Source organism: Xyrauchen texanus, chromosome 3 (assembly GCF_025860055.1).
Source record: "Xyrauchen texanus isolate HMW12.3.18 chromosome 3, RBS_HiC_50CHRs, whole genome shotgun sequence".
Taxonomy (NCBI): Eukaryota; Metazoa; Chordata; class Actinopteri; order Cypriniformes; family Catostomidae; genus Xyrauchen; species Xyrauchen texanus.
Window position 1 is genome coordinate 45578767 of NC_068278.1, and position 14437 is coordinate 45593203.

At 39.1% G+C, this 14437-nt stretch overlaps 1 protein-coding gene across 2 annotated transcripts in view; it reads right to left on the minus strand.

Annotated features, from left to right (window-relative positions):
• npas2 (neuronal PAS domain protein 2) overlaps positions 1-14437 on the minus strand; it is a 93257-nt gene that overhangs the window by 7747 nt on the left and 71073 nt on the right. For both annotated transcript variants that reach the window (XM_052106009.1, XM_052106015.1), the window contains exons 5-17: positions 13704-13795; positions 12765-12854; positions 10972-11095; positions 10107-10220; positions 8320-8438; positions 7890-7972; positions 5255-5361; positions 4871-5018; positions 4354-4435; positions 4065-4191; positions 3850-3953; positions 3241-3315; positions 2969-3127 (exon numbers count right to left, since the gene is read on the minus strand). In XM_052106009.1, coding sequence (XP_051961969.1) covers positions 2969-3127; positions 3241-3315; positions 3850-3953; positions 4065-4191; positions 4354-4435; positions 4871-5018; positions 5255-5361; positions 7890-7972; positions 8320-8438; positions 10107-10220; positions 10972-11095; positions 12765-12854; positions 13704-13795 — 1424 coding nt within the window. The remainder of the gene's footprint in view (positions 1-2968; positions 3128-3240; positions 3316-3849; positions 3954-4064; positions 4192-4353; positions 4436-4870; positions 5019-5254; positions 5362-7889; positions 7973-8319; positions 8439-10106; positions 10221-10971; positions 11096-12764; positions 12855-13703; positions 13796-14437) is intronic.

Sequence of the window (14437 nt, forward strand, 5' to 3'; positions counted from 1 at the left end):
CAATCTTTATGCTCCCTTGCAAATTGAAGTTGTTTTTTTTCTGATTAGCCTCACTAACAAGTGGTTTCTTGTGGCCACACAGCTGTTTAGTCCCAATTCTATAAGTTCTCATCGCATTATCCATGAGGAAATGCTCTTACTTTCACTATTAAACATAGCCGTTATGGTTAAAAGAATTGTTGTCATCTGAAACATGTTAATCACTGCAGAAATGATCCAATCTTAAGTATCTGCCTATTTAAATCCAAACGGATACTTTTTTTTTTTTTTTGGCCAGACAGTGTACATCTGCATAATACAGTAGGTTCCTTTAGAAAATACTTGGTATTCTTGGTAACATTTTTCCAAAGATAATGAATAGTAAAATCTCTTTCAAACCAAATGCAACATGATTATGTGGAACGAATCATTGACGAATGGCCCTTTCACATTACAAGCGAGGCGAATGATCGCCGTTGACACATTCTTGCCTTTACAATAGGTGGCGCTAATTGACAAGCAATTTTACCCCGGTAGGTGGAGCAAAGGAACTTTTAGCTGGTCTGCCCTCTGCCCATTACCAATGAGAAGAACAATAGTAAACAAACACAGGCACCTTTGTACAATGGGCTAAACAACCACGAAACTGCAATGCGAAAGACAAGCAAGCAAGTTCACTGGTGAGCCAATCTATAAAGTTTGGCCCAGATCTTGAGGAATGAATAAACTTGTGAGTTGTAATTAATGAATGGATCACTGATCAAAGTAGAAGTTTTATTGTGTTTAAGTCTTAGGTCAAGAATGTACCTTCTGCCCTCTTTTTTCCAGGATATTCTGAGTCTGCAGGCCTTAAACTGTGTATGTGCGAGCACTGGTTTATTTCCGTTTTGTACTAGCAGAGAAGGCCGGCATTCAGCCTGGGGCTCGATCAGCAGTAACAGAAATACTCATGCAACTGTCCAAATCATTGAGATCACCCCCCATTCTGATAGTTGATGTGAACATTAACTGAAGCTCCTGACACGTATCTGCATGATTTTAATGCACTGTGGTGCTGCCACATGATTGGCTGATTAGATAATTGCATGGATGGTTGTTGGTGCCAGATGGGCTGGTTTAAGTATTTTTGTAACTGCTGATCTCCTGGGGTTTTCACACACAACAGTCTCTAGAATTTACTCCGAATGGTGCCAAAAACAAAAAATATAATAACTATTCTGAGATGCAGGTTGACGCTGTTTTGGCAGCACAAGGGGGACCTACACAATATTAGGCAGGTGGTTTCAATGTTGTGGCTGATCAGTGTAAAATATCTCTCATAAGATTAAAAGCAAAAAATGCAGCAATATTAAATAAATTATGAAGACAATTCACATAAGATTTGAGAGTTTTTTTCTAAAGGGATGCAAGGCAGTGATGCTGCAATACTATTTAAATGTTAAAAGAACCCATATGATCTTTTTTTCCTTCAGTTTTTAAAGCATTTGATGCAAATTAACTCCACATCCTCACTGCTGGTTTAGGATTTCTTCTGCTTATAATGTTGGTGGTCATAACAGCTTTCTGTTCTTAAGTGCCACCAGTTGTGCTAGTTTTAGTAACTGCCACGGCTCCTGACATATGTTTCAATGCTCATATTTTATTAGTCAGGGAATTTCATCAATGGGCAAAGAAAACAAATCAATGCACTCACTGTAAAAAAAAACTAGCTTTGTCAGCTGGTGTGAACTTTCTTCATAGGAATCCATTGATTTAATTCAAAATGTAATAACGGCAACAAAAAAAAAAAAACGTAACAGTTTACAATAAGGTTGTATTTGTTAACATTAGTAAATGCATCAGGTATCATTAATTAACAACAAACAATATATTTCTGAAACATTTATTTATCTTTATTACTGTTAATTTACACTCTCTAAGCACTTTATTAGGACTGCATGTCTAATAAAGGACTGCATGTCGGATAAATAAGTTTGTGTATAACAAAATTATTTATCCGATTATCTAATCAGCCAATCATTGGCATCAGTGTAGTGTATAAAATCATGCAGACATGGGTAAGGAGCTTCAGTTAATGTTCACATCAACCATTAGAATGGTGAAAAAAGTGATTTCGACCGTTGCATAATAGCTGGTGCCAGGCGGACTGATTTGTGTATTACTGTAACTGCTGATCTCCTAGATTTTCACACAAAACAGTTTCTAGAGTTTACTCAGAATGGTGCCAAAAACTAAAAATACATCCAGTGAGAGGCAGTTCTGTGGATGTTGATGAAAGAGGTCAACAGAGAATGGCCAGACTGGTTCAGACTGACAGAAAGGCTACAGTAACTCAGATAACCTCTCTGTACAATTGTAGTGAGCAGAAGAACATCTCAGAATGCACAACATGTCAAACCTTGAGGCAAATGGGCTACAACAGCAGAAGACCACTTTATTAGGACAATAGTGTTCTTAATAAAGTGCTCAGTGAATGTATATACTATTGTTAAGTTTTAGTTCATAATGCACTAATGTTAATAAATACAACTTTTAATATTAAAAATGTATTAGGATATGTATCAAAGGAAGTAAGGTTTGATAGGAAGCATCAAATCAAATCAAATGGCATCTGGTACCATTTCTCAAAACAAACATAATTTTTCTTAGCCATTTACAATCTACATTGTGATTTTTAGTTGATGTATACATTCAGTTCATCTTTGGTTTATATGTGAAGTTCATCATATTAACTGTGGACATGTCTTAATTTGAACAGGATATCTGTTGTTTTATGAATCAATACCTCACCCTTTTTATCAAATAGTATGTTTGAAAGTGTACTTTGATTTTTAAGTGTGGCTTCATTGTCCAGATACTTTTTGGGAGAGTTGACATTTCTTCCTTTCTTTTAAAAAAATAATGTATATTGCATATTATCTGCATTCTATCTGATCCACATTTAAACAAATAAAGATAAAACAGCATCATATACTATATGTGTGTGTACCTGTATGTTTGCGAGCTGTAGTTTCTCTTTAATGTCGTGCAGCTCTTGTTGTTGTGTTTTGATGTCTGCCTGTAGTATGCGTGTTCGCTCTTCCAGCTGTTCCTTCAGTTGATGCATGACGCCTAACTGAGGCTCCTGGTATCCGTACAGAGCTTGTGTCTGAAACCAACAAACACAGTACATTGAGAACTGTCAGGCACTATAGTATTCATCAAAAGCAGCCAAGCAATCTTAGATTATGGGGCGGGGGGGTGTTAGTGGGGGTTACTGACCATGGTGGTGGAATGTTGACTGCAGGAGGGGGAGACTGGCGTGGGCTCAGAGGAGCTCTGCCTCTGAATCAGGTTCTACAACAAAAACAAAGAGACAAAGCTTTAAGACACACACACACACACACACACACACACACACACAAATCTCATGTCTGAGTCCTCCATAACTCACTTGGATATTTGTGGACACTTAATTATTTGTGGATTTTGTATTGAGTGTTTAGAAATACTGATCACCTTACATTTTAAATCTGCTATTGACACACTAAAGCAGAAAAATATAAAAAATAATAATCTTGAGACAAATGTTTTTGTAAAACCAAAAACTTTATCCATCTGTTTGTCTGATTGACACGACCTAACCTATTGAATTCCATTTGCACACACCTGTGTTCTCTGTTTACATCCTACATCATACATAAATGTTGATTTATTATGCATTGCTTAGGTCAAGACGATTTTGCGAGTGTGTAAAGCTGTAAAAGGAAAAACTATTTTTACATTGAATTAATTACACACGTCACCTATAAAGACCGCAAAGTAATTAATTTCCTCTCCATATCAATGTCCTTATAAATGATGATGTGACTGTGTGTGCGCATTCCGTACCTTTGATCTGCTGTGTGGCATTCTGCTGGAACTTTTCTCTGGACCAATGGAAGCAGATTGCCGTGATGACGTGCACACTTCTGTGTACCTCACTGATGAGTTCGCTATGGAAACACAGGCAGGGTTTCTATCATAATAGCTTCTGATTTATATGTTCACATCATAAGAAGTGCTGAAGTGTTGGCAGAGGCGTGTGTGCACACGTGTGTACTCACATTCAGAGTCAGACATTGCTGTGTGTGATGATTTTCTAGAGCTTTGTGAGGACACTGATTGCGTGCTGCTGATTCTGTCCCGCGGAGTATCTAAAGGTGGACACATGTCCAAATACACCTCCTGCACCTACACACACACACACATACACAAACAAACACAAGCACACACAGAAAACTTCAGAAACTGGACATAAACATGACTAACTAGTCATTAGCATTCAATACAAATGGCTCATAAATTTAATATGAAACTGGTGTGTGTGATTTGGTTTGTTTTTGTGTGTAACACCTTGATTGAGGATGAGGCTATTTCTGACGAGCTTTCCTCCAATCCAACCTCTCTCCTTCTCTCCGCTCGGATTTTAGCATAACTTAACAGAGAAAGAGAGGTAGGTACAAGTTTAGCTTTTTGTTTTTACTTTTAATCCTTTCAAGCTGTTCTTTGCTTTTGAAAAGACAACGACTGATCCTGAGATGGAAACTTAAGGTACATGAACAAACCTTGATATTGCAGTAACATAAACTAAACAATAGATGGACACAGAGGACTAAAAGCACTGATTCTAATTACCCAATATACCTATTAATGCCAATAAGCAACTTTTTCAGATTTTAAGTTTGAAGTACTTATGAGCTGGTATTTGAATATATATATGCATTTATTTCTTTAAGCTACAAATATTCATTACATATTTTAAGATGGTAGATGGTTTTTAAGAGTGTTTTCGGTTTATATGCATATGAAATTGACATTGCCAAATTTTGTTTGGTTCCATGTGTATGCATAACTGTGTGTGTGTTTTTACCTGACCACACTGTGTGTACAGACGATAAATTCTGGTTTGGAGTTCCACTGGTGGTATGTAATGTAATAATGTGTCTGCAGCCAGATCCACTGCTGTCCTTTAGTCAGGAACCGATAGTAACAGGATTTTCCTTTCCCAAACTGCATCACTGCAATGCACACACAAACAAGATAGATCAGTAGTCTCTACAGTATATAATAACATCAAAGAGCTTGTAACTTGCGAGCTTGGGAGTTTTTTATCTTTCCTGATGAGGGCATTTTTAGCACTGCTGTAATTCACACAAACAACACAAGAATTTCAAGACAGTACTGTCCGGTACACTGACCTAGATTTAAAAGAGAAAGAGTGAAAGAGGTAGAGAGATTTAGAGATAACACTTACATTGTTTATGACACTGAGCGATCAGCTCCAGGTCATCCACATGGTAGTAATCGTAACCTGATGTTCCCAAAACCTCAAACGGCAGGTATCCAATAATAGGAGATGCCCTGCAAATGCACACACAGGCTTAATGTAGCTCATCCTTTAAACTGCTGCCACCCATAAAAATGACCGTGCACTTCCTCACTTAGTCGCTCAAGAAATGTAACAGGGTGGCTTAGATGAGCCTACGGACACTTATTGCTATAGGAACCACTGAGGTAATAGAGAGCTGGGTGTCCATAGCCACCTTGAGTCAAGTACAGTATGTGTTTGTGTAAGCATGTAAAAAGAAAGAGGCATATAAGCAAAAAGGGATATGTGGCAGGGTGGAGGGCTAATTAATTAGGCTAATTAAGCCTCCGAGAGGGATAAAGGCTGATTGGAGACAGCAGTGTGACAGAGAGAGAGAGAGATTTACAGACAGCTGCCCGGCACCTGTATGTGTTTGTCTTGTAATTTAATTAAATATTTCTTTATATTCTTACGCCGGTTCTCGACGACTCCTTTCCATTAAGCTGCGTACACACTGCCAGCGACTTTGTCGCTGCAGGTCGCCAGTGGCTGGCGGTGAAGTTGCTAGTGGGCGTTCCCACTACTGGTTGCCTAGTAACGTTTATAAATGACATTCACGGATGTCATTCCATTGCTGTTGACAGCGAATCGCTTTTCTTGCCACTAAAAACAAACATTTTGGAGGAAAAAGACTAAATATAAATGGAATCAGTACATAAAATGCTTTATATCAAAGATGAATGAGAAACAAGTCGTGCTCTTTGCCATAGCGGCTGTTTATCTGCGGCGAAAATGCAAATGCCGGTCTGTCTGGGTTCATAAAATCCCCGCGATCTCAGATACACCTTTCCACGCAGTATTTTTCTTAAAAATGTCCTTGTACGTGGGGGAGACCCCAACTGTTCCCCGAGAACGCGGCGGGGCATTCCATCCACCAGGGGCCGGAGAACTTCCTCCGATCTGCCCAGGGAGGCACGGATGTTATCCATTAGAGGGTGGAGGAGTGGCCGAGGACCAAGCTATGGCGTATTGCTTGGTCCTCGTGTGGTGGTGGTGGCGTAGTGGCTAAAGCACAGGGCTGTTAATCAGAAGGTCACAGGTTCTAACCCCATGGCCACCACCATTGTGTCCTTGAGCAAGACACTTAACTCCAGGTTGCTCCAGGGGGATTGTCCCTGTAATAAGTGCACTGTAAGTCGCTTTGGATAAAAGCGTCTGCCAAATGCATAAATGTAAATGTAAATGTATTGGAGAACCGGCGAGTAAGTGTTTTTTTCTCTCTTTCTCTCCCACTGCAGCTCCACTTTGGGTTTTCTTTCTCTTTATAAATATTAGTGTTTTCATTTGGTACATGACCATTACGGCGTGTATGTACCGCATTTTTGTTTTATTTTTTCCCTCCCCTTGTCCCCTCCTTCATCCAAGTAGACAGGGTTGACTTGCTGGCAGACGGGGCAGAAGGCACACCTCCCCCCAGGGAAAGAGTGGAGGGGGATGTACGTCATTCCGGGGGCTCCCCGGCCTGAGAGAACAAGGGAGGAATGTGGCAGGGCGGAGAGTGGGGCCGGGTCGTGATGCTACACCCAGCCCCTAATCAGGCTAATTAAGCCTCCAAGAGGGATAAAGGCCGAACGGAGACCGCAGTGCGACAGAGAGAGAGATTTACGGGCAGCTTCCGAAACCAGTATGTGTTTGTCTTTTTATTTAATTAAATATTATTTATATTGTTAAGCCGGTTCTTACCTCGTCCTTTCCATTAATTCCTTTACAGGATAGTTCAGCCAAAAATGAAAATTCTGTCATCATTTACTCGAAACCCATGACTTTCTCAGTGGAACAAAAAGCAAGATGTTAGGCAACATGTTTGCTTCAGTCACTATTCACTTTCTTAGTATGGAAAAAAAAAATTAAAGTGAATGGTGACTGAAGGTAACATCATGTTTTGATTTCCAGAGCAAGAAATCATACAAGTTTGGAACAACATGAGGGTGAGTAAATGATAACAGAATATTTACTTTTTGGTGAACTATGTCTTAAAAGAGAAAGTTTGACAAGAGAGCTTGAACATCCTATTATAGCCTTGTAGGGGTCAGGACATCCAACACAACACACACACACACACACACGGTTATGTAACACTCCGGGAGTCAGAAACTCATTTTTGAGTAGATGATCTCTATCCTGGAATTTATGAATAACCACAACAGAATAAAGAGATCACATTAAAATATGTGTTTGAGAACTGAAACAAACACACACACACACACACACACACACACACACACACACACACACACACACACACACACACACACACACACACAGAGAGACACAGACACACACGTCTGATCACATCGCCCACACGCAGCTGGCCTTGGCACAATGGAAAATCTGAATTAGCAGATTTAAATGGGTCAGCAACTGATGAATGAATCAGACGAATGACATCATTAGAAGTAGACATGATTCAAATGAACCAAAAAAAAAGAAGGGGTGAATTATCCCTATAAGTACAAAAGACTATGCAGACAACATGAGAAGAGTTGTATGCATAATGGAGTCACAGCAGCATTTGACTCACCTGTGATCTAAGAAGAGAAATTTCCATTCCAGACTGTGTCTTGATGTGAATTCATCACAAATGTCCTCAACATTACACAGATCCTATACACACACACACACACACACACACACACATTTGTTTTCCTAAAATGTTGGTAACTTCCCATTGACTTCTATTATTTTTATACTAAGCTACATAGATATTTTCTATCCACTACCCCCTAAATCTAACCCTTAAATAAACGTTTCTGCATTGGGACATAAACTGTTAACTATTCCCCACATTGCATGTGATATCAGGTTTTACTCTTCTTGGGGGGATACTTGGTCCCCACAATGTAGGAAAAAACGAATTCACCATCATGCTAAAGGAAAGACAGATTTAATGTGTGTATGTGTGTGTGTGTGTGTGTGTGTGTGTGTGTGTGTGTGTGTGTGTGCTCTCCTACCTTCAGGAATTGGGGGGTCACAAGTCTCACTGTGGCTACAAGAGAGACCTGCTCCTCCAATGAGGATTGTAGTGTGCGCGGAAATGCCAGCTCATAACCGTTACATGAGGACAGAGTCACTGCAGCATAAACAGAAAAACAGAGCTTGATTGGGTTTTCTGACAAAACCATGTTATAAGTATGAACATCATGTGCTGTATAAAAAAAAAACAAAGTGTCAAAGTGACCAGATTTCAGAGCTAATTGACACTAGAGATTGAAGCAATTATCAGACACTAATTGACTTTTTTATTTGTTGACATTATCAACCAAAATTTTGCCATTTTTTTGTTTTCAAAAATTTTAAGTAAATATACAGTGTCAATTTTTTTTTAATTTAATTTCAACAATTTTGTGTACATCTCATTTGCTGTTATGTATTATTAAATTAATAGTTCCATTACTTGATGCTGATTGGTCAATACAGCCATCCAGACGTGCTAGAGCAATGGAACTAAACTGTCTGTACTTCTTGAGAAGGCTTAATTCCTTTAACATGTGAAACAAGATTATTGTAGCATAATATTCCTCAAGTGATCAAATAAAGTATCTTATTTATTTACTTCCTAATAAAAATCTATGATGCCTAGCTACTGTGTATGTCACCAAGCAGCACCCATAGAGATGTCAGGGACCATCTTCTAGCAAGGCACTTAATAAATCTGCTTAATAAAATGACGTTTAATGAAAATGTGTTGGAATAGTTCACCCAAAAACTTTAATTCTCTCATAATTTACTCCCCCTCATGCAATCCCAGAAGTGTAATTTTTTTCTTCTGCTGAACACAAACGAAGATTTTTAGAAGAATATTTCAGCTCTGTAGGTCCTCACAATGCAAGTGAATGGGTACCAAAATGCTGAAGCTCCAAAATACACATAAATGTAGCATGTCTTCTGAAGCATTATGATAAGAATGGGTGATCAATTTTTAAGTGCTTTTTTTATGACAAATTCTCCTCCCTGCCCAGTAAAAACAAAAGAAGAAAAATGTGAAAGAGGAGATGGTTCTCTCCCACACCTATCATACACCATCACCTACACTTGTGGAGTCGTATGGATTACTTTTATGCTGCCTTTATGTCCTTTTGGAGTTTCAATATTTTGGTATCCTTCCATTAGGACCCACAGAGCTGAAATATTCTTCTAAAAATCTTTGTGTTCAGCAGAAGAAAGTAGGTCATCCAGATCTGGGATGGTGTTGGGGTGAGTAAATGATGAGAGAGTTTTCATTTTTGGGTGGACTATCCCTTTAATATTTTTATAATGTAACAACCAAATTTTAAAAGCAACAAAGCGCACAAGGCAGTTATATAACGTGAATGCTGTCACTTCTGAAAGGACTGCAGTCTAAATGGGAAATATTGTCAAGTCATGAAAGTTCAAGGAGGACTAACATTGATCAAATGGTGTATATTTCCTATCCGATTCAATTCTCGTTTTCATGTTATTGTCATTCAAGATGTGACCTTACAATAGCATTCCACTTGCTAATGAGGACCTGGTCCAATAATTTGAACCTATTCAAATGTATCCCACACATAAAAGTCTTTCCTCACACAGAAAGGCAAACATAAAAACAAAAGCTCACTCAACATGCTCTCAAACATACCAACACAGCTAAATTAAAGGGATATTGTGCTGTTTAATTTGTCTCCAGAATTAAGTAATAGGCACAAATATAACTTTTCATCAGTCATTAATGTCTCTGTTGGTGTTGCATGAGGCTCAGAGTGATGTAAAAACCCACCATTGTTATGAAACTTGAAATCTCCAACGAATTTAACATATTCGTAAGTGGGTGGTTCTTTTGGGTCAATGTTCCCCCTCGCTAAATGACAGCAGAATTCGATGTGCGTCTCATCTGACAGACAGTGATTAGCGAGAGAGAGACAGAGGTAGGGGAAGAAAGGGATGAAAAAGGGGGCATGGGTGGAAGAAGAGAGGCATTAGAGTGATAACGGAGCAATTCAGTTTGTCAGACAAACACACACACAAGAGGTTAATGTTCTTTAAAATAGAATACAATGACCTGACAGACCATACAGGAGTGTGTGTAAGTGTGAGTGCATGCGTGCAAGTGAATGTGACCAGTAAAAACAGAGGTGTTTCTGATTATCAAACAAGATCAAGAAGTCAACAGTGACTCTTTGCCATTTTAATCTATCTCTCTTTATTTCTCTTTCTCTCTGTTTCAGGGATTGGGGTCAGGGTTAGAGCTGCATGTGGGATTATCAGTGTGTTGTAATAGATAATCTGTGTTACTGTGTTACACTGGACACACAGAGCCTCTATAATTAGCCTGGAGTCTAATCATAGAAGCACACTGCAGCCAGCTAATAAGAGAGCAATGTACATGGCACTCTCAAATAAACCAATCAGAGTGCAACGACTGACTCGCAGCATATTGAAGGGGGCCAATCACAGGGATTCTGCTCTGTCAAAACTTTAGGACCTCAGTTTGAAAACCCCTGTGCTAGTCTATGTGTTTGTTAATGTGTGTGTGTGTGTGTGTGTGTGTGTGTGTGTGTGTGTGTGTGTGTGTGTGTGTGTGTGTGTGTGTGTGTGTGTGTGTGTGTGTGTGTGTGTGTGTGTGTGTGTGTGTATACACTCACTGGAGTTGAGGAGGTCAACAGCAGAAGACTCCGTCAAGAGCATGTGTGATGACAGCAATTTATACACCTCTCCATGCTCTCGCTCTGGCAGGAAGTTCAAAATGTTCTGGTCCACCATATCTGACTGAGACACAACAGTATCCATAGCAACATCACTCTCTGCTCTTCTCCATCTGTGGTGCACACTTCAATTCCCACAATGCTATGCACTTTCAACCTAATTTAATGACACTACTGCTTTTTTAAAGATGTTACCCATACAACCTCAGTCCTATACTATCCAAGTAAATCACCTTAAAAGAATCAGTAATGTGGTTTTGATATTACAGGTACTGAGTTAAATTTCCAAGCATCATCTAAACAAAATCATGAGAGCATTAGCACAATCTGAGCAGATGAATCCATAATAGTCCCGCACATGACCTTCTGTGCTCCTCGAGTGCACTCTGTTCTATTCCTCAATAACAAGGGTCTGCTAAGCCCTCCTCTCTGCTCTGCTGTGCTTAATAAGGCCAAAAATTACGGAGGAAAGACATTGACATTGCATTTACATTTTACATTTATGCATTTGGCAGAAGCTTTTATCCAAAGCGACATACAGTGCAATTATTACAGGGACAATACCCCCGGAACAACCTGGAGTTAAGTGTCTTGCTCAAGGACACAATGGTGGTGGCCGTGGGGTTAGAACCTCTGACCTTCTGATTAACAGCCCTGTGCATTAACCACTACGCCACCACCACTCCGATGCAAAGGACCATGAGTATTATCAGAGACTATTTAGCCCGAGACGGAGCACTTTCCAGAAATTGGAACACCCAATAAGGTGGATGTAGAAAATGAAGTCTTGCCTTTCAGGTAAAAGAGCCAATCACCTTTTAGATACAGACATCGCCTGTCTTTTAACTTGGGAACGTGCATGCGCATTAGCTGGACCAGTCTGAAAAATAGCGTTTTTAGTGTGAGTTGAGCGTGAAGAAACACAATTTTTGATACCAGTGATGTCAGATCTTACTGCTGATTTGAAATATGTTATTTGATCATAATCTTGACCAACCATTTTGGAGATTTAGTTCTTTCCCCATTTAAATAGACAGCAGCTGTACTTTTATGCAGCCTGTATACATAGATAATAGCTGCCCGGAGCAATCACAATATGTCTGCCGAGTGGACTGACTTGTCTTAAAAGGGACTTTGATATTATCCAATCACGTTTGTGACCCACACATAACAGCAGCAGGAACAGGATCATTAGTCTGGCAGCATGTGATCTTACGTTTTGCTTTTGCGGCATTGCAATACATTGATTCAGGTTAGTGAAATAAGATACACAGGTGTGTCTTTTTACACTCCAATTCAAATGTGTTTTTTTTCTGTAGTAAGTGGAGCCACTTCACTGGCAATGACCTTCCACTTCAATTATATTTCAAAGAATCAAGAAAATGATTTTCAGATCCTGCCCAAATACAACATATAAAAGGCCTAAAATGTTCTGAAGTGTTTCCTAAGGGTTGTTGTCCACAGCCTACAGAAAATCTGCTGTGTGTGGGCTGCCTTAACTAAGTTTAGAAAAACATGACAATTACATTCCTAATAAGATGAGTTTGGCAAACAATCATATCACACAACATTTTCAGAGGTAATAAATTCATATTTTTTTTTAGAAAATAGATAATCAAGCTTACAGAAATCTTTATTGTAGATGCTCACTTTCATGCATTGGACTGAGTTTCTCTGAGTTACGTAATTAACCAAAGAGTGTCTGGAATTTTCACCCCACCCCCTTCACTTACCGGCAGATGGCCAATGAGAGAGGACACACTGTCAGATACATATATGATGTTTCCATCTGTGGTAAGAGCTATTAGGAAACCATCCAATGCCTGCCATAACCAAACACAAAAAAGTTCATTAAAATAGCAGTAGAACTGACATAGAAACTGTCCTATATTAGTATTTTTCCTGTAATTAAGTAAATTCTAAAAAAGGTGTTGCAGATAGAGGTGCATGAACAAAGTATGTAATTTATCCATTATTTCAGTAGGGTAAATACAGTAAAAACTTATTTTTTTCTCACATATTTATACCACTGGTCCATTTCGAAAAAAGGTCCATTGCATGTGTCAAGGCTGTAACAGCACATTCAGGATTGAGGGTATGACATAATAATTTAAGAATTAGCCAATGAAAACCCTATTTTGGTTGATCAGAAATTTGATGTTAGGGCACTGGTGTGAGCAGGGAATTTGTGATAACACTCTGCAGTTACTACTCTATACCTGATTGGCTACAGTAGACTTGTCAGTTTCTTAGACTGGGGGATGAGGGAAGCCAGAGTTTGTTTTTAAAAGGAAGTAATCATTTGTGAAAATGTCCTTAATGCTGGACATTTTGGGGCGAATTCAAAGAGTCCCTATAAAAGCTTGACCTCCTTATTCAGCTGGCTATAGGCATTGTACAGTTCAAGTCATCACACAGTATATCCACATTCTGTATTTCTGCTACAGGATTAACGTTAAACTTGAACGAGTTTCCTTTATTTGTAATGTGTGTTTCACTTACCTACAATCACAACTTTAACCTGAAGCAATGCTGTAAGGTATCTCATTCCCTAGTAAAATACATGATGCGTTGGCAGCACAGTATACAGCTGATCTGCACAGTATTCCCAGAGGGTTAGGGAAATACAGAAAGTGGAGGAGGCGGCTATAATGATTACAAGTTTCCTTTACCTCCAACATTAACTGGGTGAATTCCTCGTTGCTAAGGAAAGAAGGCTTCCAGTCCTGTCGGACCTCACAAGATTCTGTTTGCGCTGTGATCTCTAGAAAACATCAAACACATGGAAAATATTTTGGAATGCAGTGACAATATACTGTAAATCATGACTGTATCTGTGGAAGTCTGGGACAGGCATTTTGTGAACTAATAAATTTGGATGGAATGGATAAAAAAAGGAAAGAAATGTAAATCAAGCACTAAGGAATTCTGGGATTGGGGGAAGTTGAATATGGCTGAACTGGTTATAGGAGCATTGAAATCTGCTGCCATTAAACATTCTGCCAACAGCCTGACAGTTGTGCCCTGGATTCAGACAGGAAATGGAACAGGGCCCATCACAGAGCAATTGCTGGCGCACAGAGGTGTTGGTAGTGACACGCCCAGGAGCTTGCAGCAGTTCACTCCTCAACTCAAACTGAGATAAACAGATACAGCAAAAAACATTCTTTTCTAGCCAGGGCCCAAAATTAACACTTGCCAAACACCAAATGCAAGTAAAAAGGGCATTTGGCGAATAAATAATACTTGTTAGTTGGCAAGTAACTCGGCAGATACTCTGGTATTAACTGCAACACAATACAAGCTTTAAATTGAATTGTGACCATGATAACCTGAATCTCACTGATGTAAAGTATTTACATAACTCTATGTGGACTTTACCTTGCTTTAAAAATAAATATGAAGA